Source organism: Miniopterus schreibersii (genome assembly GCF_964146895.1).
Source record: "Miniopterus schreibersii genome assembly, chromosome: 11".
Classification (NCBI taxonomy): Eukaryota; Metazoa; Chordata; class Mammalia; order Chiroptera; family Miniopteridae; genus Miniopterus; species Miniopterus schreibersii.
In genome coordinates this window covers 69,542,923-69,569,771 of record NC_138111.1, presented here as the reverse complement: position 1 = coordinate 69,569,771, position 26,849 = coordinate 69,542,923, and the positions used below count along the sequence as shown (strand labels likewise).

At 50.0% G+C, this 26,849-nt stretch overlaps 1 protein-coding gene across 1 annotated transcript in view; it reads left to right on the top strand.

Moving 5' to 3' along the window:
- Positions 1–1,673: 1,673 nt before the first annotated feature.
- LOC308563601 (NUT family member 2G-like) overlaps positions 1,674–26,849 on the top strand; it is a gene marked incomplete at both ends in the record, with an annotated part of 40,555 nt that continues 15,379 nt past the window's right edge. The window contains 3 exons of the mRNA XM_081150802.1: positions 1,674–1,826; positions 2,638–2,897; positions 3,360–3,439. Coding sequence (XP_081006928.1) covers positions 1,674–1,826; positions 2,638–2,897; positions 3,360–3,439 — 493 coding nt within the window. The remainder of the gene's footprint in view (positions 1,827–2,637; positions 2,898–3,359; positions 3,440–26,849) is intronic.

Below are 26,849 nucleotides of genomic sequence, written 5' to 3'. Positions count from 1 at the left end.
CGTGTTATAAAAAGAACCCTAACATTGACTCGTCCGTTGCCCGGTGGGGCTGACAAACTAGTCTCCTAAAATACTCGCAGGAAATGAAGCTGCCACACAGCACAGAGCAGCCTGAGCACACTCAGGACACTCGTACCGAATGGAGACGATCCCTGGCATCCCTGTCATCCTCGGGACGTCGGGGCCTGCTGCTCTGACTCACCAGCGGGGCAGAGGAGGCCAAGAGGAGGGCTCCTGAAGCGTTCGGGGAGGCTGCACAGAAGGAACAGAGAGCAGGGGAGGGTGAGAGGGGGTGCCCGGGCGAGTGTAGGGGGCGAGGTTAACCTGAACAGGATGAAATGTCATCATGTTGGGGAGTGGAGCGGCCTTGGCGAGGATAACTTGGTGAAGCACGCGCCACAGGGAGAGACAGGGGCTGCTGTCTGTGTCCCCGAGGGGAGGAGAACGTGGGGGCTGCCTCCAGGCGGAGGGTGCCCACGGGCACCAGCGGTGGTGCTGACAGCCAGGCAGGCGCACTGCTCTCCCGGCGGGGGGGGCAGCCGTGGGGCAGGGGAGGGAAAGGGCACGGGCTCTTCCCATACGCAGAAAGCAAAAGTCCAGGTGGGTTTACATCCGACCAAATGACTTCTGTCCGCATACACTCTCTGCATTAACTTTCAGGAGTCTCACCTACCTCTGAAAATTCCCAGATAGATTCCCAGTGGTATGTTCCGTCCCACTGGGCCATCCTTTCTGCCACTCACACGAGAGTGGCAAGAGCTGCTTTGTCCCTGGGGCCTCATGGAGCATTTCCTACCGGCCCTGTCACATCAGGTCTCCAGGCGGCCCACGGCCCTGGGTGGGAAGGCTGCAGATTCACTCCCACACTGAGCACAGCTGGTCCCTATGGGGAGAGAGAAGCCTCCTGGAGAGAGACCATCAGGTCTCACCCATTCTCTACTTCACTTGAAACCACCCGCCTCAAGCCTTGTTGGAGACGTTTGTGACTTGAATGTGTGTTTTGGGACCCATCACCTTTGTCCCAGGATCCATCCCCAGTTTTTTTGTTGGGATGACCATATAGTCCCAGGAGATATTTCAATATCATCAGGACAAGATAGGAGAGCATATGGTGACATCATGACCAAACAGGAACATCTAAAACAAACCAAGGGTCAGGAAGGACCTGCTTCAGTTGCTCTCATCTAAAAAGAACAGGTGTCAACCTAGGATCTCAGGCAATCGGGGTTCGATTCCAGGTCAGGGCACATGCCCTGGTTGCAGGCTGCAGCCGATCAATGACTCTCTCATCATTGATGTTTCTATCTCTCTCTCTCCCTCTCCTTTCCTCTCTCTGAAATCAATAAAGATATATTTAAAAAAATAAATAAATAAAAAATAAAAAGAACAGGTTTGGAATCCACAAGTAGACACAGGGTTGCCTGGAGCAAGGTCACCCCCAACTTTTGCTGGGCTCAAAGCAAAAGTACAAACAGAGGTCCACACATAATAGGGTTAAATATCCTAAAGTTGTGACTCAGCTTACAAGCTGTTGAATGGAATATGTTCTGTTCCTCCCCCTTGAGGAACACATCTCCAGAATGGCTTGGAAAAGCAGACTGGAATCTAGAACCCTTCTTCTACTTGGAGGTGTTTCCATGAAAAGATCCAGCCCCCATCCCTGGAGTGTAGTCATGGCCTTCCCTTCCCAGTGGCATACTCTGTCCCTGTCCCACACCGTGAAGCCTCCCATGCACATCTGCGGCTGCAGAGCCTACACCCTGTGCTCCGTCTGCCCCTCCAGCACTCCTGACCACCGCCAGGCCTGCGGAGTCGCTGGTGCTGAGGTCTGCTCTCAGGAGCACAATGCCCGATGGGAGTCGGGAGCAGACTGAGTTCCAGTGGGGCAGGGAGAATAGTCTAGAAGGTGATACAGTCTCTTGACAGCTCCATTCCTTGGAATCCATGGACACGTCACCCCATGGGGACCTAGAGCAAAGTTTTCTTCCCCAGTCAGGAGTAGTACTACCTTGCAAGAGAGAATACAAGAAGGTCTGTGCTAGATGTGGGGCATTTGCCAAAAGTGAGGTCAATATGCTCATGAGGGTTGGAGGGGTCTAGGAAACCTCCACGAAGGCAGATGAGCTGGGTCTGAGCGCCTGCACGGACCTGAGGAGGCCGAGTCTCCGCAGGACAGCATTGAATAGGCTACTGGGGCAGGCACGCTGGGGACCAGGACTAGACTCTGGAATACAGATGCCAAAGGAAGGTTGAAAGGTGGTAAGCAGTCCTGACTGCTCAACTAGGAGAGTGTTATGGGATGAGTTGTGTCCCCCAAAAGAAAGATGTGTTGAAATTATAACCCCCGTACTACAGAATGGACCTTATTTGGAAATGAGATCTTTGCTAATATAGTCAGGCTAAGATGATGTCATCAGGGAGCCCTAATCCAATCTGACTGGTGTCCTTATAAAAAGGGGAAATTTGGACACAGAAACAGACACGCACAGAGCAGCCCATGTGATGCTGAAGGCAGAGGACAAGTGCCTCTTCTTTAAGCCCAAGACTTTCAGCAAACACCTGATGCTCGGGCGGAGCCCGGAACAAATCCAGCCTCAGAGGAACGGGCCCTGCTGACACCTTGATCTTGGCCTCCAGCCTCCAGACTGGGATGCAACAGACCTTTGTATTCTAAGCCCAAGCCTGCGGTACTTCGTGATGACCTGCAGTGAACTCACACAGGGGAACTTTGTGGCGGGGGTGAACGAGCAGGCTGTGTTCCGAGATCAGCGTGAGGTGTGGCAGGTGACGGACGGCGTGCGGTGGCGCTGGCGTTGGCAGTGGCGGGGCCGCTCTCTCGGCAGCCGGCTGCAGCAGGCCCTGAGCCTGGCAGTGGCCATGCGCCCCCAGCACTGGGGGTGAGGCCCCCTCTACTTGTCCCTGAGGACTGTGGGCACCCAGACAGGGCCGCGCTGGCATGGGAAGGCCACAGCCCCTACTGGAAAGTCAGTTTTGTTTTGTGTCCTCACATGAGCCTGGGCCCAGCAAAGGCTTCAGGAGAGGAAAGTGTGTCAGGGCAGGAGACAGCAAAAGAGGAGAGTTTGCGACACTCTCCAAACGACAGGGAAGCAAGAGCCCCTAAAACCCCAGACACAGCAGAGACCGGGCCCTGCCATGGCAACACACGGGAAAACCTCAGTGCTCGGCACAGCACGGCTTCGTTCCAGCCCACGGGACACGCAGCTCAGCAGCAAGGCCTGCCCGCTCTGCGGCGAGGGGCCAGGCCACGTGGATGGTCAGAGAGCTCTGCAGACCTCACGCTGAAAGTCCCATGTTTAGCATGGAGGTGACAGGGGGCACTCTGCTCCAAACCAGTGCAGCCAGACAAAGCTGGCCTCCTTCACCATGGAGGCCAGAGGGCAGCAGAACACGGTGGCAGCACTGGTGGCCATCACATCCCGTAACCCTGTGACTGCGTGGCACCCTCCCATGTCTCAGATGAGGCTCAGAGGAGCTGCGGGGCTGGCCCAGGTCACACTCTAGGACCTGAGCTCAGGCCATGGATTCCAACATTTGTCCTTTCACTCTCATTCGCCTGCTTGACGTGCCCCCCCCCCCCCCCCCATGCACATGCCTCTTCACCTCTACCTCCTTTCGCTCAATATAAAAAAAAAGTGCTGGGTAGAAACAGGATCCCCAGCTTTAGATGGACCCCATTCCCCTCGAGGCTGTCCGTGCACCTTTACAACTTGCACCTGCACCCAAAATACTGCAAGTTCAGTTCAGAGTGCCGCCAACAGGGGCACTTAGTCTTTCATTCTGAACTGAATGAAAGACTAAGTCTGCTCTGCATCTAGAATTGCCGTTACTTTTCAGAACATTGAGACATGTAAGGGTGAGCTCAGGCTCAGTGGCTCAACAGTCTTTACTCGGCAGACGGTGAGAATCCGTGGTGGTTTCCTGCTTTCGGAATTTGAAGGACAAAGCTCCCCTGCCCCACAGCACTGTCACATTCCAACAACGTGTCAAAGCTTGGACCCCAGGAGCCGCGAGGGGGCTTTAATTTCAAGTGTTTCAACTGTTTCAACACACAGTTGCAGATGGTAAAATGCTGACCAGTCTGAGATGTTAGGAGCACTTGTGCTTTAATGTGAAAATCTATTGTAGCTCTATTGTCAAGGCACCAAAGGCAGTGAGGGAGTGACTCATATGTTAATGTTCTGCGTAATCCAACATTAGAGACAGCGGACAGGAAAACGTCTCTGATTACCTGAAACACTCTGGGACAGTATCAGTTGTTGTGTACTCTCGACAGAATTGCAAATGACCTTGAAAAGACTAATTTTAGTGGAGTGGTTGGAAGAGAAAAAGCATTGTGGTGGGATGATGAGTCTCTGAGGAAGTGTTGCCATGAAATGACCAGGCAATGGAGAAGCACTGAGGGGACCCCGTGCCAAGGAGGGAGGCTTCTGAGTGGGTAACACTAGACGACTACTTTACACTTCAAGTGAAATGTAAAAACCTAACTTTCAATTCGGCCCTTCTACTTTTCCCATCTTTAAATATCTTTGTGTTGAAGATCAGATGGTGTTATAAAGTTTGCTTCCCTCACCAAATATGATTTTAAAAGCTCATGAGGAAAAGTAGAGTCTCGTTTGTGTGCCCATATTTCTGTTCTTTCCCTTGTTCCTTCCTCCTTCCTGATGCTCCAACATTGCTTCTTTTAGCTTTTCCCTTCTTTTTGAAGAACATTTAGCATTCTTTAGGGGTAGGTTTTCTAGAGGTAAATTTTATCAGTTCTTCTTTATAGGAAAAGGTCCTTATTTTCCCTTATTCCTGAAAGATAGTTTCACTGGGTTTAGACTCCACAGTTGAGAGTTCTTTCCTCTGAACCCTTGAAAAATGATATTCCACTTCCTTCTGATCTCCATGGTTTCTGATGAGAAGTCCACTGTCATGCGAATTGGTGTTACTGCCTTGAAATGTATCAATGTGTTCAGTGGTCATTCATCTCTGCTTTATGTGTGTGTGTGCATGTGTGTGTGTGTGTTTAGATTTCAGAAGCTTAATTGTGATGTCTGGGCATGGGTTCCTTTGAGTTTATCTTATATGTTATTTGTTCAGCTTCTTGAATCTATAGATTTGTGTCTTTTGCCAAATTTAGAGTTTTCAGCCATTATTTTCACACATACCTTTTCAATTCTGTGCTCTCCTCTCTTTCTGGAACCTGAAAATATAAATGTTGGACCTTTGTCGTGTAGTCCTACAGGTCCATGAAGCTCTGTTTATTTTTTCCAATCTATTTTCTTTCTGTTGTTCAGATGGGGTAAATTATATTGAGCTATCTTCAAGCTGGTTGCATGGCACACAGGCAAACTGCTGATGAATGAAACTAAAAACGGTTGATTCACAGGATTAGTGTCCATTTGAGGTTTGTGATCATGATTTACAATAAAACTAGTCAGCTCAATTGAGTGATAGTTTTATAGTCAAGTTCTGCTTGTATACAGACAGAAAGAAGAAAAATACTTTAGATGAAGCCAGTTAGAGTTTTGGAAGATAACTCTAATGGGGAACAGGGTGATAAGGGAGTTCATTGTAACCAGAGTCCATGGAGGGAGGTGGAGAGATCACTGAATAAAAGTTCTCAGTGGGGTTTAAACTGTTTAGCACCTGAAAGAGTGTAAGTCATTGTTGATGTTTTGGAGGCGCAGAGGTGATAGTTTGTATACTGGGAAGCACAGTAGGACATGAAGAAGTGACTGGCTACAGTAACAAAGAGAAGAAAGTGGATAAAGATGAACAGGTGACAGGAGACTGATGTATGGGCCATCCAGGAGGTGACAGATTTAATGTATTGTCCAAACTGGAACATTTTTGAGCATGAACTCCAGGGCAATAGTCTAAACTGAAGCTATTCCAGAGAAACCATGATATGACCAGTCCTGTTACCCATGAGGTTGGTGACACCACTGTGAATGTGACCAGGGGAGGGTAGGACACGAAACTGTGACTGCACAGATTCAATGCCTGAGGAGACAGCGGCAGCAAGCAATGGTAGGTGGCAGAGACAGATGCGGCATGTACTTAAGGATCAGGGAGGTTTGATTAGGAAACAGAGCGAGGGAAAGTTTGGAAGGAGCAATGAGAAGGAAGAGGCATCGACTCTGCTTCCTGGTCCCAAGGACAGCAGCACATGAGAAGAAACGAGCATCTTCCTGAGATGTCTGTAATGAAGACTGTGACCTGAAGGACAGGCAGGTGGCCAGAGGTGATAGCAAGGATCAAAGGAGAGCTTGAGGGAACAGGGCCAGCGGACAGTGTGGTGGGAGAGGAAGATGTGCCAGAGGTCACATCAGTACTTACAGGGGCCCGGGGGAGAAGGACCTTGGACATCTATCCGCCCGTGATGAACGTAAGCAGGGATGAGGCACGAGGGGTGAAAGACAGGATCAGCCCATTTGAAAGCTACGCTCAGTCAAAGGCTCCTCACTGCAACTCATCCCGCCGAAGAGGCAGCAGGGGTCCCGCCGCAGGAGCCTGTGGGCGCTGGGAAGGCTGCCGGGCCCTGTTCCCAGGCAACCCCTGCCGCCTTGGGGTCTCTACACCTGGCATTTTCCTTCACATTCTGAGGAAATGTCTCAGTTTCCACTTTGCCTTCTGGGCTTATTTTGTTCTACATTTAAATGAGCTACTTTGTAAACATATTCCCCTTTCTCTCAAGGTTTATTTTCCTGGAACTGGGGATTTAAAAATCAAAAGTTACAGCAATTTAACCAAAGCACATGATTTAAATAAGCTTACAGCATGACAGTTGTCCAGCTTAGTGACTGCGCAGCAAGTGTTCTAAGAAAACGTTGTTCCTCTCAGGCGTGGCACTGCCGCGGGGAAACTGGACGGAAGTGCTGGTTGTCGGGACTGACCCCTCGGGTTGCGTAATAAAAGGACCATCCGTAGCCACACCTTCATGCATTCTTCCTGGGGAAGTCAGGTTGAACCCTCCTCCTACTGGCTAGAGGAAAAATGCCCCGACTTCCCAAATCGAGTTACAGCGACAAGCAGCAGCAGGTGCGTTCTGCTGACTCCCGTCATGTGCACAGGACACAGAGAGTAGTCTGAAGGAAGGGGGCAGTTTCCAGGAGGTCAGTGTCAGCCCGGTCCCTGACGCTCAGCCTGCGTGCGGCACCCTCTCAGCAGCGATCGTGAACGAGCCCAGTTTATGACCCCACGTTGGCTTCAAAACAAATCATTTTGTACCTGCTGGCCCACTCTGGGTCACGGAGAACGGGTATTAATAGCTTCCAATACTTCAGCCACCTGTGTTTACTCATGACGCATCTGCCACCAAATGTGTGGGCGTTTTTACACCAACAGCAAGTTTCCCAACTCTCTCTGCAACTGGCGTCGGACACGTCTATCCAGTTCTCACTAACACCCGCAGTTAGCACAGACCTCAGGGGTTTAAGGACTCAGTCTCCTAAGACCGTCCTGACTTCAGGTTCCAGTCACAAGTATTGGGTGCCCAGGGTACCCACACTTCTGTCCAACTGGGCTACAGTCTCAGGGGCTCCCACAGCTGCCTTCTTTTCAGCTTTGGTAATTGGCCAGAGCGGCTCACAGAACACGGAGAAAAGTTCACTTGCTCAATTACAGTTTATTAAAATGACGCAAGTGCAGAGACGCAGAGGACAAGGCGGGGGAGGTGCGGAGCTTCCTGGCCTCCTCCGGGAGCACCGCCCTCCCAGGGCAGCGCTGCGCCAACCCGGGCCCCCGAACCCGTCGCCGAGGGGCTTTCACGGAGGGCTCACTGCGTAGGCGCGGTTAAGCCGCTGGCCTTTGGTCATTAGCTCAGTCTCCACCGCGGCCCCTCCCTGGAGGGGTCAGGCAGATGGACTGAAAGTTCCAACCCTATGACCAAGGACTGGCCTTTCTGGACCAGCCCCGTTTAAAGCCTCTACCCCTCATCTCACTGGCAAACAAGGCATCGTCACTCGGGCCACCCCGGGCTTTAGGCACTGTGCTAAGAACCAGGACACAGGCCAAGCAGATATTTGTTATGCCACAAGCTCCTAAACCCTGACAACTGCTTTAACTGTTTTTCGTTTGTTGTTTGTTTTTCCAGAAAAACTAGAAAATGTGAATATTTAAGTTTAATAAGTTATTTTAGCTAACTTTTCTTCCTATGTTTATTCAACTCCAGGAAGCCCGAGATTTGTCTAGCCCACCACTGAGGACCTGGGCGGCATTTTGAAAATGTGTTACGACAGTGGATTTCAACCCGCGTGCCGCAAGAATGTCTAAAACATGCGATACCTGACTATCGAGCCAGGGCACTGACCTCTTCCCCTAGACTGTCGAATATAAAAGCGACAACAGTCAACACAACAGGAGTCATCTGGTGTTAGTGAGTCAAAGTTATTCCTGTTTTTGTCAGATTGGCAAAAAATATAGTATATTTTGGGTGTGCTGCAGAATTTTAGTAATTAGTTTATGTGCAGCATGAGATGAAAAAGGTTAAAAACTGCTGCATTACAAAATTAGTTGTTAACATTTAAAAGCCAGAGAGCATCACATATGAAATACCCAAGCATCTGCCTCCTCTTGGAAAGCTGTATAGTTTGGTAACGGTGGGCTCCCGTCTCACACCCAGCATGGCCCTAGTCACCAGAGGCCTTCTCGGACCTCAGAGCTCCCACCCTGGTCATCCCCACCTGTTTGCTGAACAGGCTGTCTTCTAGACAGCTGAGTTAACCACTGCAGCCTACGGGTAACACTCTTCCTTCCAGATGGTTCCCAGACTCTAAATGCACGTCCCATTTTCATTCCGCAGTGCGCAGACGAGACTGCACTTTCTAAAGGTGACTATTACTTAGAGTGTCCACATCAACAGCCACCTGTCCTACTGTGCCAGGGTGGTCCCAGGCACCGAGAACACAGCGATGCACATACACCCCCAACTTGCGGTGCGACGGGGAATTTACTCGCCCACCTCGAGGTCTGACTCTCGGCGTCTGCCTGGGAGGCAATTTTAATGAGCACATGCTATCCCATAGTTTGTATATCTAACTTTCAATGTTCTTCTCCTCATCATGTAGCTTAGCTACACTTTGCTTTACTCTACTTTTTATCTATTTATGCGGCTCCATCTTCATTGTATTTTATCTAATCAATGCCTTTTATGAGAAGGCAGGATATGAATAAATAGAATGTAAACAGAGACTCCAACACGGCTCCCCGCTGCCATGATAAATGCATGCACAGAGTGATTTCAGAATAGTGAGGACTTGCATGGGACTCATAGAAGATTTGATTTAAAAGAAAATTATGTGCAAAGGCCCAATCCTGACCAAAGTCTGCTGTTTTATAGCTATAGGCACTGCGGTGTGGGTTATAAATGGCGTCGTGATAGATAAATGGCAGAACTGGAGTCTGGAGAGCTGGGCAGAGGCCTGACCACAACAGGCACTAAGTGCCATTGCTAGAGAATTTAGATGCTGTCCAAGCCGAGGGGAGCCATGGAAAGATGGTAAGTAGAAGGAAAACACCATCAGGTCTGGTCCTTGAAAAGTTACCTGGTGTGAAAGGCAAAAGGAACAGTCATTTGGAAAGAGAGAGGAATTAATCAGCTACTGCAGAAATCACTGCGAAATTTATGTGCTAGCTCCACTCCAGGTGGTGATGGGCTCGGTGGTTGGGACCAGCACCCACCTCACCCTAAGGAATGCACCTGGGACTCTCAGGCTTGCACACTAAGGGATCCGTCCACACAGTATGTCTGCAGTGGGGCTCTGTGACCAGCTCCACACCAAGGTCCATCAGGTCTCCACCAAGGGAGCGGTGGGAAAGGTGCACTGTACATGCCGCGGGACACTACGCAGCACTGAGTGTGCCCGGCGGCAGGAAGAATCCCAGGTTCACATGGAAAATCAAAGAGGAAGTGAATGAAAATGAAGGAACAGAAGACTACACCCTGCTCACGCAACAGGCAAGTCGCAGCTCCCTTGCCTAGAGGCGCAGGCATCGGGGGCAAAACTAAGGAGAAAAGCAAGGAGCGACGCCCCTAAAACCAGTCTACCGGTTTTAGAAGAGGAAGAGGTGTTACCCAAGAGAGACAACTCAGGCCCTCTGGAATGCTAGAATGCGCTTTCCTTTGACCTGCGTCCTGGTTACATGGCTACTGTTTTATATACTATATATTAGCATTTTATGCTATTTTCTCATGTGCTGTATTTCACAATTATGATGAATGATTTTTAAATGTGGGTGGAAGACATGGTGGGGGCCTGAACTAAGGCAGTGATAACGAGAGGTGCACATGGTCGAGCCTGAGGGCTGGACGGCTAATGGGGTTGGGAAACCCGAACAGGGAGCAGCTGGGTCACGCGCAGGCGTGGTGTTGAGCAGAGGGCGGGGTCCAGTGCCACTCGGCAAGCTGGGCTCCAGAAGGAACGGCCTAGAGGGCTTGGAAAAGCAAAGTTCAGTTCTAGCCTGTTTAGACGGCTATGCCCAAGTGCACCAAGGGTAGAATACTGGCAAGGCTCAGAAGAAAGGTGCGGTGTGGAGCCTCAGATTTCAGAAGCATCGGCATCAGCAATTAACTTAGGGTGTCAAGTAATGTATAAAATTGTGTGTGTGTGTTTGTAGTGATACAGAAAAAAATTTTTAAAGAGCCTTTGGAGAATACCTAGAGCCTAATAGGAGCTTTATAACAGAGCTAGAGCTATGAAGGAGAGACGGGAGCAGAAAGCAAACCGAGTGAGCTGCTTGGAAGGTTCACAGAGGCAGAAGGGACTGCGCGGGTGCCGCGGGTGCCGCATGCAGGGGGCTTCCGCCCTTTTCCTCTCTGTTGCCAGGTAGATGCTGCTTCTATTAGGCAGAGAAGATACTGATGCAGCAATATCTGCAGGAAAAAAGGAGGATCTTGAATAAGAAGAGAAACACTTCCCACTGCAGAGGGGGGACGACCACCTGAAACAGTCTGTGCACAAGCAGGGGACAGAATTCTTCACTTTCTGATTTTTTTTTTTTAAATTAAAAAATATATATATATATCTTTATTCATTTCAGAGAGAGGAAAGGAGAGGCAGAGAGATAGAAACATCAATGATGAGAGAGTCATTGATCGCGCCCACAACCCAGGCATGTGCCCTGATGGGGAATCGAACCCCAATCGCCTGGATCCTAGGTCGATGCTCAACCACCGAGCCACGCCCTGCCGGGCTCTGATTTATTTGAGACTGCTGTAAAAGCACAAAGTTTAGAAGTTCTGGGAGGTAAAGTAAGTGACTTAAATGTCTTTTAATGACTTTATGCCCTTTCAATCTCAGGTCTATGAGCTTCCAGCATTATAATTTATGCAGATTTACACTTTGTAAGAAAACTGAGTATTGGGGGGAAACAGTACAATATCCATTGAGCACTTTTTTTAGTATTTCTGCAATTCAAAGAGTTTAAGCTTTGCAAAATACCACAGTTTGGTCAAAGAGCAAATATACATTGAAAAAAGCAGCAGGGTTCATGTTGAAAGATGAAACACTACAGAGGAACAGCATTGGGCCACCTTTTCTCTTTTTAAGAAAGCAGACATTGTTCCAAAGTTTCCCTTGAGCTTGATCCTCAGGGTTGTAGTTGGCACATAAAGTAAAATAGATAACCTTAGGAGGTGATGGGGAAAATATAGATGTTTGACCCTGTCTCATAAACATTGCTGCCCCCAAATCATTACACTAGAATAGTGGTAGTCGAAAAGTTTATCAACCTTTCAATTGTGACTGTGGCAATAATAAAATTCCCTTGTATCAACATAGCTATAAGCAGGCACCAGGCCCTGCTGAAGCGAATTTTGCTTCAGGTAGTCAGCACCTGCACAGCAGCTCATATACTATGGTTGAGGTTGATCCTCAGTCAACAGATGATCAAGGGAACTGCACGACTGGGTTCCACAGGACAACTACTACATACAGTCACCCTACCAAGCCTGGGTGTCATAGCAGATCTACCTAATACATAAAAATAAACGCAAAGTGCCCTGGTTGGTGTGGCTTAGTTGGTTGAGCATCATTCTGTGCACCAAAAGGTTGCTGATTTGATTCCTGGTCAGGGCACATACCCAGGTTACAGTCTAATCCCTGGTCAGGGTACATACCAGAGGCAGCCAATCGATGTTTCTCTCTCACATCAATGTTTTTCTCTCTCCCTCCCTTCCTCTCTCTCTAAAAAAAAAAATCAATAAAAACATATTTTAAAAAATAAATCAATAAACATAAAGAAGGTGCCAAAACTTGGGGACAAAGAAACATGCCCCAAATGAAAGAACATAAGAAATCTTCAGAAAAGGAGCAAAATGTAAAGAAGACAAGCAATTTACTAGACACAGAATTCAAAACAATGGTTGTAAGGATGCTCAAGAAACTTAGTGAGAACTTCAAGAAACTTAGTGAGAACTACAACAGTATGAAAAGGGACATAGAAACCATAAAAAAGAACCAGTCTGAAATGAAGAGTACAATATCTGAAATGGAGAATAAATAAACAGTAGGTTGAAGGAAGCAGAGGATTGCATCAGCAACTTGGATGACAAGGTAGCAGAACACACCCATTTAGAGCAGCAAAAAGAATTTTAAAAAATAAGGATGGCTTAATAGGCCTTTGGTTAACATTAAGCATACCAACATCCACATCATATGGTACAGAAGAAGAAAGAGAACAAGGGATCTAAAACCTATTTGAAGAAATAATGACTGAAAACTTCCCTAACCTGGTGAAGGAAAATGACACACAAATCCAGAGAGAATGGAGAGTCCCAAACAAGATGAACCCAAAGAGGCCCACACAAAGGCACCTCATAATTAAAATGGCAAAGGTTAAAGGCAAAGAGAGAAATCTAAAAGCAGCAAGAGAAAGACAGTTGCCTAGAAGGGAGCTCCCATAAGACTGTCAGTTGATGTCTCAAACAGAAACATTTTAGGCCAGAAGGGACTGACATGAAATATTCAAAGAGATGAAAAGTAAGTAACTACGAGACTCCTTCACCAGCAAAGATAACATTGAAAAATCGAAGGAGAAATAAATAACTTCCAAGACAAGAAAAATCTAAAGAAGTTTGTTACCACCAAACCAGTATTACAAGAAATATTAAAGGGTCTTCTTGATGATGAGGAGGAGGAGGAGGAGGAGGAAGAAGAAGAAGAAGAAGAAGAAGAGGAAGAAGAGGAAGAGGAAGAGGAAGAAGAAGAAGAAGAAGAAGGAGAAGGAGAAGGAGAAGGAGAAAAAGGAGAAGGGGAAGAGGAAGAGGAAGAGGAAGAGGAGGAAGAGGAAGAGGAAGAGGAAGAGGAAGAAGAAGAAGAAGAAGAAGAAGAAGAAGAAGAAGAAGAAGAAGAAGAAGGAGGAGAAGAAGAAGAAGGAGAAGAAGAAGAAGGAGAAGAAGAAGAAGGAGAAGAAGAAGAAGGAGGGAGAAGAAAATGGGCAAAAGACAAAAACAAGAAATTTGTCAAATAAGAAACTTTAATGCTCAATAAAATACATGAAAAGATGTTAAACAGACGTCCCCCCCAGCACACCCTGGAGGAAACGCTGTGGGCCAGTGTCCGGGGTAGGGAGCACACACTGAAGGTGTAGCACTATCCCGCTGGCCCTGTGGAGTGGAGTGGAGTGGAGTGGAGTGGAGTGGAGTGGAGTGGAGTGGAGTGGAGTGGAGTGGAGTGGGAGAGCCCGTTCCCCAGAAGACACTCTCCATGCCCCCGTTTTAAAGAGAGTTCTCCAAGTATTACTGGTAAATGTAATTTTGGAAACACCTCAACTATCCCTCAAGTGAGGAATCAATGGATAGTTTTCACAATTATATAATAGAATATTTGCATCAACCAAAGTTAAAAAATGTGCACCAACGTGGATAAATAAATCTCTGATGCATTGTGCTTAATGGGAAGGAAATGGAAGGACACTTACAGTTAAATGCCATTTGTGTTGAAAGGACAGAGACATTGGCAGAGGTCCTGGTACCTGGGAGAAGAGGTGGGGTCCTGCGTCAGGACTCACAGAGGCAGCTTCCATTCAGTTGGCTGTTTTCATTTCTCAGAAAGAAAACACCTGAAAGCAAAACTGGCAAAATAGGAATTCACGTGAAGCCAGATGGTGGACGCACAGTGTTGGTTATATTCTCCCTACACTTTCATAATGATTTTTTCAAGGGTTGGTGGCATCTGGCACCAAGAGACATTTGCAAACTTCAGTCTGGGAACAGGTGTGACCTTCCAGGTCCGTGGCAGTAGGGCCACCTGACCCCAGGGCCCATCCTGCCTCCTGCTGTCTGTGCACAACCTTTACCCCCGGCTCCCCTCCAGGGATCCTGCCACCCGCATCAGCCTGCCTCCTGAGCATTTGGTTTAATTAGGAATTAGAATAAACTCAGAACTACCTCCCCCCCACACACTTTCTGCTCCAGCATCTGAACTCGGACTCCCTGCATCCCATCCTAACCTGTGGCTTTGACTTAGGGACACCCCATCTCCCTCTTTTCCACCTCCCTTTCCATCAGAGCCCCTCTCCAGTTAACCTTAATTTGTAAAAACGGTGAGAGTCAAACCAGGTATCACCTCGTCTAGAAAGCCAGCATGGCTCCAAGCTGGGTGCGTTGTGAGTGGGTACGCCATCGAGGGTAGTGGCCTGAGAATGCACATGTCACTATGGCCCCCAGCCCCCACAGGAGGGCCTGGTGTAGGGGACGCATTCAGTGTATGTTTGCAAAATGAATGGGCTCTTCCACTCTTTACTTCCTGCCCCAACCTCTATAACCTGGGTATGTGTCCCTCTGTCACACAGTTCAAATACACCCATGCTCTCTTCTGAGCGCTGACACCACCCCTCAATTTCTGCAGCACCCCTTCCCATCCAGGGAACAGGCTCAGGAGCAGCTTTTTGCTAGGACCTTACAGAGCCCTCTTACCACAGGCAGCCTCACATTACAATCCCATTCGGCCTGGGGCACTGCGGCCCACCATTCTTCCTTGCCACCGAGGACCCTGCTCGGCAAAAGCACGCACCCTCAATGCCTGCACTCTGGCGCTGGCCTCAGAGCTCATCCGCACATCTGCTGGCCTCTAGGTGGTTTCTGCCCCAGGTCCACGGATGCCCGGGCCCTGTGCGTCCCTGCAGACACGTCTGTCTCCACAGTGGCATCAGTCCGGTGGCGTCAGTTCCCGGGCGGTGCACAGACAGCTGTTACTGTGCTACCTGCCCAGCTCTGCCCTGCTGTGAGGCTCGAGCTCCCCAGAGCTCCCCGAGATCGGACATGGTTTCAGGTCGCATAAAATCATCCACATGGGAGCTCCTGAGCAGCACAGCATTAGATGTGAAAACAACTGGCCTCCTGCGGGCTCCTCGCACACTCACCCTTCAGGCCTGTGCTCTCAGCTTCATCACTCCACTGTCAGAAAGACCACGGGGGGCCAACGCCAATGTCAGCGGGTGCCAGGCGGTGCACGCGCTGTCTGCCTGCTTTGGAAGAAAATTTGCAATTTCCTAAGAAGTTAGACATACAACTGCCACGTGACCCAGTCGCTCTGTCCCGAAGATGTGCAGGATGACCGAAGCGCGCGCCCACCCAGGCCTCTGCGCGGACTCTCGGGGCAGCTCGGTTCGAAACAGCCGCACTGCGCAGCCCCACGGGAAAGGCACGCCATGCGACGCGCTACTGCTCGGCATCAGGAAGGAGTGGGCGCTGACACACAGGGCAGAGTGGGAAAATCCCAGCGTAGTTCTGTTGAGTGAAAGAAACCAGGTAAAAAGGGTATGTACTATAGGACTTTATTTATATAAAATTCTAGAAAGGCAACTTGATCCCGGTGACAGGAGGGGACCCGTGGTTGGCTGGGGAAGGAGCCTGGGCCGGTGGATGTCTCATCTCCTTGACTGTGGCGATGGTTTCACAGATTTATACGTATATCAGAAACTCACCAAAATTGTATACTTTAAATATGTGTGATTATTTGTATGTCAATTATGTCTTTATAAAGCTGAAAATAAAGTGCCAGCAAAAGCAGCGTGCGGCCGCTGGGTGAGGAGGAAGGGGAGCAGAGTTAAACACAGCCGCTGCGCGGTCCCTCCTGACAGTTGCCACACAGGAGTGGGCACAGTGTCGCCAAAGCTTCCCATTGTGCAAGAAAACCTGGAAGTAAAAAGTATATATGGGGCTGGCAAAGCAGGTTTACAGTTGGAAATATGCAAAACAGTTTGTTCTTGTCTTATTTTTTATTAACTATTTTATTATTTATTTGCATTACAGTTGTAAACCTACTTTTGCCAACCCCTGTATGCCTCTTTAAAAAATTGCTTTATTTCCCCAAAACACATTAGGCCACCTGGTGTGGCTTCTGATACGCACATGAAAGCACCTAAAATGCGCTAACGTGATAAATACTGCTCGCTCTCCAGAGGCCCCGGTCGGCAGGCGACACACACTGCAGAGCGGTCGTCGCCGAGGTCTGAGCTGGGGACCGACCCAGCAGCGGGGCCGACGCGCGAGCCCCGAGCAGACAGGCTCCCCCGGCCGTCAGCGTGAGCGTGGCCCTCAGCCAGCTCAGTCTCCGTCTCTGAAACGGAGATAACGGGCTTGGTGTGCTTCATAGCTGCTACCTGATTTTTTAATATTATTGTTGTTTCTTCCAGCAGCCTTGCTCCTCTGTTTCTCTTCAAGAGATGGGCTTGCTCTGGCTCTGAGGACCTGCCTTGCTCTTCAGGGACACTCTGTCCTCCAATAGGGTGGACAGCATGCTCCCCAAAATTGGATCAGACATTGGCGAGGATACATTCCCTGGCAGTCATGCATCTGTCTCCGATGTGTCTGAGTTTTCGGAGGTCCCTCCCCATCTGTGACCATATGCTAGAGATGGCTGAGTGCCATCCCCAGTGTCCCCCTAGTGCCCTGACTCAGGTGCTTGCCCAGGTGCTGCTTTCTGCAAGGATGGGAATGCCCTCTGTGGGTGACCGTCAGTGTAGTAGCCACTGGCCACACGTGGCTGTTGCGCAGGGGGAACTCGATCTTCAGGTTAATCTCACCTCATCAAATTTAAATCTACATGTAAGTGCCCACGGGTGGCTACAACTATGGGCTGGACAGTGTTGGTCTAGGAGGGGGTGTTCCAACAGCTCCTCGGTTGGGGCCACAGGCTCCCGAGTATAAAGTCCTACCCAGCACATGACAACAGCTAGTGACACCCAAGTGCCCACTGTGTCTGTCTAAGCCTTTTACATAACTCCACAGTCTCCTAACAGTCCTATGAGGAATTACCTCCTTCTATGGGAGAGGAAACTGAGGCAGAGTGGGCTAAGGCTTATGAAGGCAGAGGGGGATTCCTGCCCAGCCAGCCGGCCCAGCCTGGCCCTGCTACTCTGTCCCATCTCTGGGATGAAGCTGGCCAGCTCCCCATTTTCTCTTACAGGCTCATGCCCACTACACAGAGCTGTCACTCCACTGAGCAGGCCTCCCCTGGGCATGGCCAGGGCTTATCTGGATCCTTCTTCTGTGGGCAGCACTGTCCCCTTGGGAACCCTGGCTTTCCCCCGAGAGTCCCAGAGGAGCTTTCTGCAGGCACCTTCGGCCCCCACCTTGGATTCGGGGTGTTCAGGACCTCAGAGGGAGACAGCAGGGCTCTGGTGGCCGGGAGTGCCTGGAGTCACCTGTTCGCCTATTGTCCAAGATACGAGGGGCACAGGCCCACAGGGCTGTGGGCATGACCCAGAGGACTTCTCGAAAGAGCAGATGTCCCATCTGGGATTCCCAATCAGCCTTCTTGGCTAGGCACCTGCCCCCACACCAGGGGCCTGACTGTGTGGGGTGCCCCGGAGCAGATGGGCATGACTAAGGCAGGCAGCAGCTGCGGGTGTGACAGAGCCCATCACTGTGGGCGCGCTCCCATGGGCAGGGCTGCACAGCTGGGGGTCTGTAGCTGGCTCTCCACCGGCTTAGGATTGTGGTAAGGACAGACCCTGGCTGGGATGGATTGGCTCAGAAACCACTTTTGAAACCATGTGTTTTTTTTCTCTGAAAGGTTTGGATGGTTTGTATGTATTTATATTTGCCTGCTTCCGTCTCGTTGTCGACACGTCTGAACTGTGAGGGCTTTCCAGGCTGACGTGACCAAAAGAGTGACTTCCCAGAGAGCCTACATTCTCCTTTCTTCCTGACACACACCTGAGCGGTGTTTACCAGCATCACCTTGGAGTCATAGGAGCCAGATGACTGAGCTCTGGACCACAGAGGAGGAGCAGAAGTGACATACTGGGCCTTCCAGACCTGCCCATAACCTCTACATGTGATTACTGCTCTTTTCTCCCATCTGCCAGGTGAGTGGAGACTCCAAGAATCAAGGAAAAGGAGCCCATGGAGCCCTAAGGGATCGTGTGGAGTAGAGACTTTTCGATCCACACTGGAGTGACTTGCTGGGAGGGACAAGTGCCCTGTATGGCATCGAGCCCCTGCAACTTGGGGTTGTCTGTGGCAGCAGGTAGCCTTCTAACTAAGAGAGCTCATTACACACGGAGGATGCCAGTGTCAGATCAAGGTGGCTCATTTCATTTTTCTTAGATGTGTACTTACACAGGATCTTAAGGGCAGCCGGACATTAAAGGACCTCAAGTGCCAGGCGGGAACAGCAGGGAAGTGAGTCCTTGCCGGGTTGGGAGTTCAATTTGAAGGGAGGGAAGACTTGTGCCTCCCACTCTCCATCCCACTGCCCACGTCACCTGTGGCAAAGCCGCAGCCCATCCCTGTTAACGTGGTTTTGGGGGAACATGCAGGGAGATGGCATAAAAGGATTTGTGTGTCCTTTCTTTCCCAAGGGTGTCAGTTATAACATCCATATCAACAGCATGAGGCAGCATTTTGGAGGAGCAAATACATGCAGGACCTCAAGCAGAGAGGGGTCTTCCAGCCATCAGGGCGGGGTCCAGAGGCTGGAATGGAGTAGAGGCTAAGAGGGGGCTGGCGTGGGGGAAGGGAGGCAGATGGAGCAGGTCACATGCGCCTTCAGGGTCAGTCATCGAGTTCAGACTATTTACCCCAAGGGCAAGGAGGAGCCATGGGAAGGTCGTGACCATGACTGGCTTATGGCAGCACACGCACAGAATATAAGTGAGTACGGCAGCAAAGCGGCCCGCACAGGAGGCCTGAGGCCTGGCGTGAGCTGCAGAAGCCGCAGGTCGGGAGGCTGTTCTGTTTAGGGGTAGGGGATACTAAAGTGCTTCTTGGGGGTTGAGAGTGATCCCGCAGACAGATCTGAAATGGCAGCGAAGGTAAGAAAGATGGGACCCAGTGTGTCAGACAGAGGGAAAGGGCGTTGCCCCAGGAAAGGAAAAAGGGAAGCTGTGTGCCCAAGAATTAGGTGTGAGGAACTGGTGCTGGAGCTGAGGGGAAGGGGTGACAGCTGGGAGTTCAGGGGGGCGAGGGTGGGGAGGCAGGCTGAGGGAAGGGAGCGCACTAAAGCATCACAAGCCCAGGAAGTCTGGCTTGGTCGGATTACTGCTCGGGCTGGCCCGCAGGGCTGCTGCAACAGACGGTGTCCCCTTCTCTCCTGTGCCAGCCAAGCTCCTGGAGTGGCCCCAGCACCCACGGGAGTCTTGCTGGGGAGCTGCCAGCAGGCTGCCTGCCAAAGCCCACTCTGCTTGAGGACTGGTGTCTCCCTGCCAGCCCTCACCCCACCAAGGTGCAAGCGTATGTGAGTGTGACCCTTTACAGGAACATCAGCGCACTACGTCTACGCTGCTCTTGGCTTTCAATGTTTTAGAAGGAATGTATGAGTCGCCAGCCAGTGTACAGGAAAAATACTCAGGGTGGAGATGATTTATACAGTCTGTGAAATTCTGAGTTAGGCTTTATTCTAGAGCCCTCATAGGGAAAAGAAACCCACCTTAGCAGACGATTTCGCAAGATTGCTAAAGGCTCACTCTCAGACATGCCGAGAAACCTGGCATGCACTACACGGTTGGCCTCCCTGCACGAGTCAGGCTGCAGAAACGGGGACTCATTTTCTTGAAGCTTCTCTTGCATTTACAGCACGGAGTCCTCATGCTAGGACAGAGAGGACCACCAGTCAAGCAGATCATCGCCAGGAGTCAGCAGTCAGAGCTTCCCAGAACTAGGGGTAGCCTAGCTCCAAGTACTTAAAATGGTGCTTTAAAAAAGTGTTTTAAACAACTCTCTTCTATGTGTTAACTGCGTCCTGCATTCAGGGAACACAGGGGTCTGTACACCCCCTTTACAGATGTGCAGGCATGACTGTGTGACAGGCGTCACTGGGGGACAGGTGTCCCTGGGGACAGACATCACTGTGTGACAGGCATCACTCTCGGTAGCACACATCCTCTATTTCCCACTCCTGGGGGACCCAGGCCCTGGCACAAGTGACAGCCAGCAGAGACCTCAGCAGGGAGTGGCAGAGGCCCACCCAGTGGAGGGGGTGGACCTTCTACTCTGGAAACAGGAGAAGTGGCCAAAACGTGGCTGTCCCTGACGGAGGCTGGGAAACAGGGTGCCGCCATGCCCCAAAGGTTCAGGGTGCTGGTTCAATCTCACCTACATTTTAATGTCATTTCTGAACACACTTAATTTATCCAGAAGAAAGAACTGAAAGCATAAAATGAATCATTTTGTCCAACATCGTTTAAAAAAATATAATAAATCAAATGCATTTATAGTATTTCATTCTTTTCATGTTCAGAAGGTTTAAGTCCTGATTAAAAATGCTCTAAAAACATGAGTATCAACTGGTGTCTGAAGCCAAATATGAAATAAAAGTAAAAACTTATAAAATTAAATTAAAAAGTTTAAAACCTTTTGCTGAACTTGCAACTGTCACACCCAAAACCTCATCTGCTCTGCTCTGGGAAAGTGGAACCGGAACAGGGTGTTCTTAGTGGCCTTGGGGGGAAGGCGAGAGGCAAGCACAGACACTCAACCCAGGATGGGCCTGATGGGCCTGTGTGTGGCCCAGGAGACATGGAGCCCTGAACCGCACCATAGGGACCCTCCCCCCGCCCCCCACAGGTGAGGAAACGGAGATCAGAGAGGGGAAACTCCCAACCGCCACCAAAGATCACAGTCATGAGCAGCTGATGCTGAAAGAAAAAGTGTCACCACACAGTCTGACCCCAGAGGTGCGAACGACCCCAGTCGCCCCTCCTCCTCACATCCTTCTTTATGTAGCAAATCCCTGAAAACTGATAGGGAAAGTCATACATTCAGTGTTCTGAGAAAAGACGGCGCCAACCATTCCGTGTGCCTCCCCACACTTGATGGCAGAGACGGCACGGAGACATTACAGAAAACCAGGTGCTTCTCTATTCACCTGTTTGTTAATCCAATATTTATGGGCCGCCTACTATGTGCCAAGCACCTTGAGAGGGACCACGGCACAACACTGATAAAAAACCCACCTCGCCCTCACCCTTCTGGAGTTTACGGCACAAAGGGGGAGCATCAAACCAGCAAGTAATTTATGCAAATAAAGGTAAAGCTGCAAGAGGACAAGTGCCAGGAACTGGAGAAACGGTCTTCCTTCCTAACTTGGAGCGGGGGTTGCGGGGTGACCCCAGCAGAGAGTGGAGCACCATCAGAGCTGTGCTTCTGAAAGGTCACTTGGGGACTGAAAATGAGTCCCAGGGACCATGACATCATAGGTGTAGAGTGAGGCTGGTCTCCCAGATGATTCCAACACGCAACCCAGTTTGCTCAGCACTGTGCTGGCTGAAGGAAAGGAATGGTCACCAGGGTGGGTGGAGGGAGCAGGATGCAGGATCTTGGGGACCAAGAACTGAGACCACCTGTTTTCACTCAAGACAGGGAAAAGGGACATGATTATAAGCATTTTCCAAAGATCCAAGGAGTCTTCTGGGGTCAGGACTGCAGTTGGGAGACTACAGCAAGAGTTCCTGGGAGTCTGCTCTCTCATAACCATGCGAGCAGCCAAGGAGTTGGAGCTGAGTCCAGATAGAAATCCCCAAAGGAGGGTCCCCTGTGGGTTTGTACCCCTCTCTCCCTTTCTCCTTCCAGATCTAGTGCATTCAGGACAGTGCAGGATATACAAGAAAATCTTGGCATTCTTTAAGGGGTGTTTTGTTTTGCAAAGGAAGGTAGCCTGATTCAGGAAGTCTTTGGGGTGGATGCTATTTTAAGTCTAGCAGGCATTAAAACCAGGTAACGGCAGGAGCATTTATAGAGCCCTCCAGGCAGCTGCTGTCTGGTTAGTCGTCCATTATTCTCACCAGCTTGTTCTAAATGCTCCTAAAATGTCCCTCAGCTCCTTTAGACACACACACTGAAGTCTATTGCCACACAGTCACACCACAGGCTCCTCCTAGAACATCTGGTTTTTTTCAACCCACTGCTTAGAAATATCTGCATCCTTGTCGTCAAAGAAGATCCTGCCCCGTGACCTGCAGGACATTCTGCAAAACAGTCCAGCTGCTGAGCCTGGGGGAGGCTGGGCCTGCCTTCCAAACCCGCCTCCTTGACATCCATTTCCCAGCGGCCAGCTCCACCCCTCTACTCCCAAAGGGCCTGCCCCATCCTGCTGGTCTCTGCCGCTTCCCACCAGCATGCCTCCCTCCCCCATGGCATCACTCACTCCTGGGTATCGGGGTACCATTTGCTGTCATGCCCTCCAAGGACCAGGAGGATTCCTTCACCCCGCGTAGCCTGCTTTGTGCCGTTAACTCTTCAGTCCTTCCCACATCTGTTTCCAGCTTTCTTGGGGCCAAATACCTCTATTTTTCTTTTATTTTGAAGTGTCTGGCTTCTGACCCTTGGTTTGCTAGAAAGCTGACTTCCAGACGACCAGGGTAACGTTAATATCTGCACTGTATCTGGTTTCTTTCTCTTAGGAGCTCTTATGCATTCCATACGTGTGATCTCATTAACCTCCCGGCATCTCTGCAACCAAGGGAGTGACAGGTGTTTACAGGGAGGGCACTGGCCTTGAGTAATCTCTGTCCCACCACAGGGTGAGTCACAGGGACTTAAATAGAAACTGCCTGAGTTGCAATTCAGTTCTTCTTCTGCTCCATCCATTGGCAAAGAGTTACTGCTCTGTTTCACCGACCAGTGAGGTTTCCACCCTCAGGCAGGCATGTTTCAAAATCTCGGTGCTTGCTCACTGGCACCAGGATAAAATCAGCACTGTTTTGCTGAGTATAATAGGTTCCCCAGACCTCCCCACTTTCATCGGCCCTTCATCCCTCCTTTCAACTCTACTCTTGCTGAACTGCTTGGAATTCTGGGGCTGCTGCTGCACCTGGCTGCGCCGCCCATGGCAGGAAGCAGGGAGCTTCACCCTTCTTCCAACTTCAGCTCAAATGCTAAGTAGAGTCTTTCTCTCCAGGCCCACCCTCCTTTACTTATTAGATCTTTGTACATGATCCCCAGGAAGTCACTATCATTTGTAATTTGACTATAATTCTTTCTTTCCATGGTTTCAGTCATTAGGCTGAGGGCAAAGAGCATGCTTTTTAATCTGTACTCCAGCCTGAGTAGTGCTCAACTGTAGCTGTGCTACAAAGCGCCCCAAACTTGGTTGCTTAGAACCACCATTTATTTTACTCATGATTTGTAAGTCAGGGATTTGGGAAGAAAGGCCCTCTTATAAGATCAGAGTAAGCTGTCCCCCAGGAGCTGGCTGGGCTGGCCCTTTATGATGGCTCACTCATTTGGCCAGCAGGTGACTCTGGCCCTTAAGTGACAGCTGAGCGGGGACTGTCAATGAAAGTGTGTACTCATGGCCCCTGGCATGATGGTCTCTAAATCATCAAACTCCCCCCATCAAGACTGGCTTCCCTAAAAGCTAGGATCCCAAAGGACTGGCAACAGGCATGGTTTTGCTGGCCTCACCACAGAAGTGACCCAGGCTTGCTTCCACCCCACTCCGCTGGTCACAGGGAGTCAGGAGACCAGATTCAAGGGTGGAATCAGACTGGACCTCTGCATGCAGGAGTGTCAGGTTTACCTAGCAGAAGAGTGTGTGGGACAGGAGACATTGTTGCAAATATCATTGGAAGACACAACAGGTGGCACAGTGCTTTCACTTAGGAATTACTCCAGAGATAAACTGAAGGACCGCAAATGAAGCCGGTCTCTCCCTTGGCAGTGTGACTATGACTTCTCCTGTGGTCACAGAGGTCACAGCTGTGTTTGTGCAGCATTTCTCAATGCTTGCTCCTTGAACAGAATATTTGTTTAACAGAGAGATTTCAGTGCTCCATTCTAGACTCAGCAATTGGAGTCAGACAGTAGCATCAAATGTGTATATTTTAAACAAGCCCCCACCCTGGGACAATTGTAATGTGCTTACAGGAGAGTGGGAGAGAAATTCAGTAAAGGGCGATATTAGTTATGCTGTAGAAAAGTTCCTGCAGAACTTACTGGCTTAAAACCACCATGCCTGATTACCTCGTGATGTCGTGTCAGGAATCAGAGGTGGCTTGGCTGCTGTCTCGGACTCAGTGCCTGTCACAGGCTGCAGCTGAGGTACTGACCAGGGCTGCTGGCTTCTCAAGGCTTGCGTTGGGAAGGATCCACTCCCCTGATCACTCATGTGGCTGCTGGCAGATCCTCAGGGCCTTTCTGGCAGGTGACAAGAGATGTCAGCTCCTTACCACAAGGGCTGCTCCAGGGCAGCAAGCAGGCTGTGAAGCCTGAGAGAGTGAGCAAGTGGGATTCACTGTCTCTGCAGCCTCATCTGGGAAGTAGCTCCCATCACTGTTGCCGCAGTCCATCTGCTAGAGGCAAGCCCCATTCCCACCCACACTTAAGGGGATGGCCCAGGAGTGTGAACACCAGGAGGTGACAATTTCTAGGCAAACTATTTGAGAAATAACACTGTCGCTTGTCGTCCTGTGTCCAGATGCACACTCCATGTGTCTGCACAGAATTCCTCTTCCAAGTCTCTGTTGGCCACTGCAGAAGGGCATTCCTCTGGATTCCCACTGCCCGTTTGTGTCTCCACCATATAGAACTCAGTCTCCTCACCCATCTGTGCCCCATTTGCTTGTGATGGCAAGGCCTACAAGGCGTTTCCCTCTGCGTGCCCAGAGTGCCTAAGGAAGGGCGGCTAAGAGCAGTAAAGGAAGGAGGTAACAAGGACGGTGGCTGGGTCTTTATCTGCGTAACTCACTGGGCACAGACACTACTCACTGAATTAGAGGGTGGAGAATTCCAGGTGTCAGGGGACCACTGTAACTTGGCCTTTCAGCATATCGAGTTGGAGGAGACTTTGAGGTAACTATGTAGTGATCCCAAGTCGGCCCTCACGTTTGCAAATTTGAAACTCTGAGGACTAGGCCAGCCTGGTGATACTGCTGTGTGTATAGCTGGTAAATCAATGCTCACTGAAGCCAAGAGAGCACACAAATACCTTCAAGTAACCAAAACCTCAACTTAAAATGATGTTGACAGTCAAAACAGCTATGACCTCACATAACAAGGGAGAGAAATGCCCAGATTCAATGATAGGACCAGGAGGATGGGCCTGCGAAGGTATGAAAGTGCAGCTGAAGAGAGGGAAGGAACAGCAGGAGGTGTGACTGAAGCTGAGGTAGACCAGGTTTCAGAGAGGCAGCTGTGCATCTGTGCAGAATGCTGCTGAAGGATCAGGCACAGATGGGAGGCCTCTAGTTAGTTACCTGAGGCAGAGGTGCTGGGACACCATGGGGAGGGCAGAGCTGATTAGAAAGGTTGAGAAGTGACAGGAGGTAAAAAAGTGGAGACAAAGTATCAGTAACTTTTTTTTATTAAATGTCTTTATTGATTTCAGAGAGAGGAAGGGAGAGGGAGAGAGAGAGAAACATCAATAATGAGAGTTATTGATCGGCTGCTGCCTGCACGCCCCCTGCTGGGGATCGAGCCTGAAACCTAGGAATGAACCCTGACCGGGAATTGAACCAAGACCTCCTGGATCCTAGGCCGATGCTCAACCGCTGAGCCACGCCGGCTAGGCTGTCAGCAACTCTTGTAAGAAATTCCTATAAATGCAAAGTAAGAAACAGTAGCTGTAGAGTTTTATATATGTCCCCATTTTTTGTTTTGTAAGAGAAATTTGAAAGTAAGCTTTTCGTCAACATGGCACAGTAAACGCTATGCTTGCCTCCTCTCACAACTACATCGAAATTACAACTAAATTATAGAACAATCACCTTGGAGAACTGCCTAAAGAGTAGCTGAGTGAAACTCCTGTAGCTAAGGATATAAAGAAGCAGCTACGTCAAGACTGGGAGGAGGGTAGATACACGAAACAGGCTGGTCCCACACCCACTGTGTGCTAATTAAGAATTGGGAGGGATATCTCTACTGCAGAGATCACCCCCAGATACACACCAGGTCCCCAGCCCAGAGCACCAGAGCCAGGAAAAGGAGTCCCCACACCATCTGGCTGTGGACATCAGTCAGAATTCAGTCCAGATGACACACAGGCTGCTGGAAACCCAGGTGTCCTCTGAAGGGCCGCACACAGACCCACTCACTCACAAACACTCGCCCTACACCCAGAGGAGATCAAAAGCAAAGGGGACCCACTGAGAGGACTAAGCTGTATGGCTGCAGGGCAAAAGATGGAGGGGAAGCCACCAGTTACTGTGAGCCCTCCTCCCACAGTCCACAGGCACCGGCAGGCACCAAATCTGAATCTGCACTAAACTGGCAAACACTGCATTCCCTATGCCGGTGACTCTCTGAGACCCTGCCACACCCAACTCACGCACTGCCCGAACCTCTTTCAGCAACTGTTCCTTAAAGGAAGCCAGCATCGGTCTGTGCTACAAACTTTCCTAAAAATTTTCCAAAGGTCCGCAGGACCCTGGCAGGCAGTGACTGGACTTGGTGTGCCCTG